This window comes from Oncorhynchus gorbuscha, linkage group LG16 (assembly GCF_021184085.1).
Source record: "Oncorhynchus gorbuscha isolate QuinsamMale2020 ecotype Even-year linkage group LG16, OgorEven_v1.0, whole genome shotgun sequence".
NCBI lineage: Eukaryota > Metazoa > Chordata > Actinopteri > Salmoniformes > Salmonidae > Oncorhynchus > Oncorhynchus gorbuscha.
Genome location: NC_060188.1, coordinates 67,165,844 through 67,171,606, shown reverse-complemented (window position 1 = coordinate 67,171,606; position 5,763 = coordinate 67,165,844). Strand labels below are relative to the sequence as shown.

Genomic DNA, 5,763 nt, shown 5'->3' with positions numbered 1-5,763 from the left:
TTCATGTTTATCCGTTTTTTGTTTAAACATGAGTCAATATAACCACGCTGCGTTTTGGTCCTCCTCTACTTCACCACAGGAAAACCCTGACAGGTGGCCGTCTCTGAGAAACTGGACCGACGATCATACCACACTCAAAGTCACTTAGGTCACTCCTTTTGCCTATTTTAACATTCAATCAAACAGTAACTGAATGCTTCAATGCCTGTCTGCCTGCTTTATATAGCAAGCCACGGCCACGTGACTCACTGTCCTATAGGAGACATCCATTTTCGTGAACCAGGTGGTGTACCAATAAACTGGCCTGTGAGTGTAAATAGTGAGGGATGAATGCTTTTTAGTTAGTTGTGGATGTTGAAATATTGCGTTTTTATGGGAACAGAATGCAGACTTTTTGTTAACAGATGAAATATGAGCGAGAGAATAGAGCTGAGAACTCTTGAGAAGGGAGGTACGGAGGATGAAGAAGGCCTTGTTCCAGCTCTTTACAACAGTGCTTGTGTTGAGAGTTCCAGCACTGACTAAGGTCACTATACAAGCAGTAATGTAACAGTAGCAGTGGAGGAGGCAGATGGGGCTGTTGATCAGAACAGAACAGAACCACTCCAACCTGAGGTTGAGTCATCAGGTCTTTTTGTTCGTTCTTCCTGTCATGTAGAAGAGTAGTGGGGGACCGTAGGCTACTCATGGTGGTGGTTGGCCCAATGTCATGCTTATAAACCTCTTTGAAAACTGTTTCTTCAGACTTGACAAAAAAAAAGTGCTTTAAAAAAATTCATGATAATTTGATTTGGCCACATTATAAGGAGTCCTCTGTTTTCTGTTGGCTCATATTTAGTGTAGCAGGATGGAATGTGTTGTGTTGTTGTTGCCACGACTGAAGCAATGACCAAGAATGCAAAGCGCCCCTTGTTTCGTGATTGGGCTGAGTGTTTACTCCCCTTTGCCCTCTTTGGATCCACTCTTTGTCCCCAAGCAGAACCCTGATATCCTTCTGTTCTACTCTCTAGTGCTGCTCACAACCATCTGTGGTGTATTGGAAACCGTATTGAATAACCAATCATAATCATTCCAAAAAGGGTTATGGTTTTAATTAACTAATATTAATTGGGTTTACTGCCCTCCAAAGATTGTGATTGGCTAATGAGAGGCAAGGGAGGGGGTCACCTGGGAAGGCAGTAGGGTTATTAGTAGGGCTGAAGCAGCAAAGAGTGATGGCTAGCTGTGTTAACTGTGTGAATGTGAAATAAACGTATTCCGTTATTTTGCAATTAGTGAAGTGTTGGAGTCATCAGTGAAGAACCCAGCATCTAAGATGCAACACCTTCCACTCAAACACTTCCATGTGAGGTCATCAATCACAATGGTCCTATGAATGTTCCCTTTCCTCCCTGAATTTCCTGTTGTTTGTGAGTCAATTAAAACGGCATTGTTTAAGTGATACACTCTGAGATGTAATGTTATTTTCGCTTTCAAAAGCCATGCTTTTGTAATGCTGAAAACAAGACAAAAATATAATTATTTGATGCAGCTTTCAAACATGTCACATAATGAAATGGGTGGGGGGGAAGGGAGAGGGGAGATTCGGTCTAGCTCACTCTCAAACAGACTGAAAAGGAGACAGACAAAGGAGTTTCCCAGTGGCATTGTTAATGACCTGTGTACAGACATCGAGGAAAACAAAAAACAAAATCTATTGATTTACATTACAGTTATGGGGGCGTGTGAGACAGATAGAGACAAAGAAAGAGATCTCCTTTTTCGGGCGTCTCAACCATTTTCCCATTAGGCTTCTGAGGTGATTGTAAATCCTAGATCCTAGACCTCTCCTTGATGGTACTGTTATGATGTTTGTTAACACCTATATTTATTCTTCCTTTCTTTCAGAATGTTAATGATACATCTTCATGTGGACATTACTCCTGGGATTGAGCAGTACTGTCCAACACTCCTCCTTCTAACCATGGTGGGGTTGGTGGGCAACAGGATGTTTCTCACTGGAAGAGAAGTAACAGAGGTGAAGATATACCCATCAAATCATCATGAACTATTTGTCATCCTATCCAGTTGTTGCTATCCAATACTAATGTGTGCCAAAAAAAACTGCTGGTTATAACCAACACGACATGGTTATTTGAGGTAAAAAAATCTAGCCAATCAAGAGTGATTACAGCAACTTCAACCAACAACAAGGATCTAATGATATTTTGTTTATTTTTCCTAAACATAAACTTCATGGAAATTGTTATAAAAATGTGAAATAGTATAAAGGTGCATACAGAAAACAATATAGTATACATATGTTGTTGAAAGCTACAAAAATCTAGAAATATATATATTATACTTTTTTAAAAGTGCCTAATTTTTTGAGTGTAGCCATTTTTACACAGGGAATGTTGAACAGGTCTGTTAGAAGGGAAAATATGTTGGTCTTGAATATAATTTTGTTAAGAATATTGTGAATACTGTATGTTGAAAATGTAATATAAAGTTATATAGTAAGAATAATCAAACTGCCTTACTGTGTTTGTGAAAGTACTTAAAGAATAGCCTCTTTTTACTTTATGCTATGCCTCATGCTTCAGTCACAATGAAGGCTCTCGTTCCCTCACTTTCCTGCCTGAACCCTACCAGCTGGATCTCAGCCAACAGCCAATGCTGCATAAAGATACACACACACACACACACACACACACACACACACACACACACACACACACACACACACACACACACACACACACACACACACACACACACACACACACACACACACACACACACACACACACACACACACACACACACACACACACACACACACACACACACACACACGTGGTCCAGCTGAGTAGATGAGGTTGATAGTAGTCACATTTACTGCTGAGATACTTGTGTTTGCCAGAACATTATTACACAAACAGGCTGAGAAGGGGATTGGATGTCTTATCAATGTGATTAAAGATTCCTGTATGGCATGTGTGTGTGCAAGAGCATGATTAGAGTGGAGATGGATATCAATTAATTATGATATTTCCAGACCACATGATGGCTTCCCACAGCCTGTCAATTACCAACAGGGTAACTTTCATTTATTTCATAATAATATTCATCCCTTAATCACTTGCTTGTTAAAGGGGCAATCTGCTGTTGCTACATCCATTTTTGGACTTATAAATTGAGGATATGTGCCCACTGATTCTTAAAGAATTTAACTTAGAATTGCCTCATGAGCTTCGTTCCTCTGTCGTATCTCATCAGAACCCCAAATATAAGCTTGATTTACTCCAACATTTGTAAGCAAAATAAATGTAAGTAAACCAAACATGGTTAATACAATCATTTTGTTATCATGTATTAGTCCTTGCATCCATAGCTCTGTCTGAATTTGAGAGTGGTCATCTTTCTCCAGCCCCATCCCTCAGCTTTTTTTTTTACTGAAACAGTGAAAACTCTTTCTTTCACCTGCTAAATGCTGCTTTAAGGTTCCCCCTCTATATAACCACAGACAATTATAATCATATCACACACACATCCCATGTAACCTGTTCCCAGATCTGTTTGTGCTTTCTTTCCAACTCCAAATGACCATAGGAGCTGGCACGATAGTACCAACAGACCAGGCACCAGGGTACATTGTCTGTGTATCCCAAAAGACACTCAAGTGCCTGGCTGCCTGTGTTTTTTGGTGTCCTCACATTCTACCGGTTACCCTCACTCATTCTCACTAGGTTCCCATTCCCTTATATTTCCCTACCCCTCCTGTACCAGTCAGATTCTCTTGCAGAAAAACTATTGGTATTTTTGATGTGGTGGCACAGTTTTATGAAATCACTTTAGTGATTTGAACATAGCCCACCCATTACTGCCAGTGTCTTGTGCTTTAATGCAGAGAAATGTAGTGCCAAAATCCTGTATTACATAGACCAATGGATTACTCATACTTCACTATGGTAGACTTATGCTGTTGTTGCTCTTAAGTTCGTTTCAACATACAGGCTAATGGCATTGCTTAATGGGACTTTTATCATTTGCCTTTCTTTCTTCTTCCCTTAAAATGATTCTTCTTAATTGGGGATTTTCATTCGTGAGTTTCTCTTACCTCATAATCATGTCTAAAGACTCTGAACAGACGTGACAGTTGGTCTGAAGTCCCCCAGGGCTGTCTGAGAAGGGTTCAGGATCACACCTTAACTTCCCCAGGGCTGTCTGAGAAGGGTTCAGGATCACACCATAACTTCCCCAGGGCTGTCTGAGAAGGGTTCAGGATCACACCATAACTTCCCCAGGACTGTCTGAGAAGGGTTCAGGATCACACCTTAACTTCCCCAGGGCTGTCTGAGAAGGGTTCAGGATCACACCTTAACTTCCCCAGGGCTGTCTGAGAAGGGTTCAGGATCACACCATAACTTCCCTAGGGCTGTCTGAGAAAGGTTCAGGATCACACCATAACTTCCCCAGGGCTGTCTGAGAAGGGTTCAGGATCACACCTTAACTTCCCCAGGGCTGTCTGAGAAGGGTTCAGGATCACACCATAACTTCCCTAGGGCTGTCTGAGAAAGGTTCAAGATCACACCATAACTTCCCCAGGGCTGTCTGAGAAAGGTTCAAGATCACACCTTAACTTCCCCAGGGCTGTCTGAGAAGGGTTCAGGATCACACCTTAACTTCCCCACATGTTGCTTCACTTAACCACCGTAGCTATGGAAAAGTCCAATCAAGAGCTTTGTATTTTACTGGGTATCGTTTTACCTCTCATTTTTTTAGTGGTGTCTTTTAATGCCTTATTATTTTCTATATTAACTCTCACATGATACAACAGCTGTATAAAGGCGCTTTTCATTCGAGAACAAACAGAATTCTGTCAAGTCTGAATATTCTTTGTGTGGTGAACTGCAGAGATGTGTTCTCTGTGGCTGTAGTGTGTTCAGCATAACGCCATACAAAGTGATGTAGAAATGAGACATATGTATATATATATATATATATATATATATATACTGAGACCCCTCATCATATCAAAATACATGCCAATAGTTGTGGGAAAAGGGTATGATATGTACAATCATGGTAATAATTCCTATTACCAAGGAGAGAGCTGTATACTTATTTCAATGCTATTAATATTACAATGACTAACAATGATGTATAATGTATTGTAAAGAGGAGAAGGGGCAGGATCTATGGGAATGTACAGTATTCTGTGTATAAGGGTGTAGGCCTCAGGGGAGGGATATGGCCATGGGGTTCATGAAAATGTTATGGAAAAGAGTACTGTTCAAAACAGAATAATGCTGATGAGTCTTGCCTGTGGTGTAAACAATGTCACTTTGTTTCTTGGAAAAACGGAGGAATGAAATAGAAAGAACAAACTTTATTGTGTGTCGTGTCTGTTTCCTAGATCAATGGCAATGTTATTCAGATTGAATTCATTAGAGCCGCTAAAGTTTATCAACGTGTCAACAAACAAACCAGCCAGTCTAGACTGTAATAAGGCAGTAGTGAGCCGGCTGAAATGAGGATACACCTGGGGGACAGAGGGGTGCTGGTTGGCTGTACATGTTTATTATGCTCGTCTTCCTGAACACAGACAGTCACAATCCTTCCTACTGTATGCAACGTCATGCCATCAGAGACTTCTGAATCCTCACAACATACACACTGGTTGGTAAGGACCGTGTAAGGGTTGGGACGCACATATGCACACACAGCTTTAGTCTATTTATGATTCGCTAATGGTTTTACCTTTTAACTCTGCATTGC

The 5,763-nt window shown here is 40.7% G+C and overlaps 1 protein-coding gene across 1 annotated transcript in view; it reads left to right on the top strand.

The window, feature by feature from the left end:
* LOC124000899 (insulin receptor substrate 1-B-like) overlaps positions 1-5,370 on the top strand; it is an 18,462-nt gene extending 13,092 nt beyond the window's left edge. Inside the window, exon 3 of the mRNA XM_046307577.1 lies at positions 1,888-5,370. Within this exon, the coding sequence (XP_046163533.1) occupies positions 1,888-1,895 (8 nt within the window). The 3' untranslated portion in view covers positions 1,896-5,370. The remainder of the gene's footprint in view (positions 1-1,887) is intronic.
* Positions 5,371-5,763: the final 393 nt, after the last annotated feature.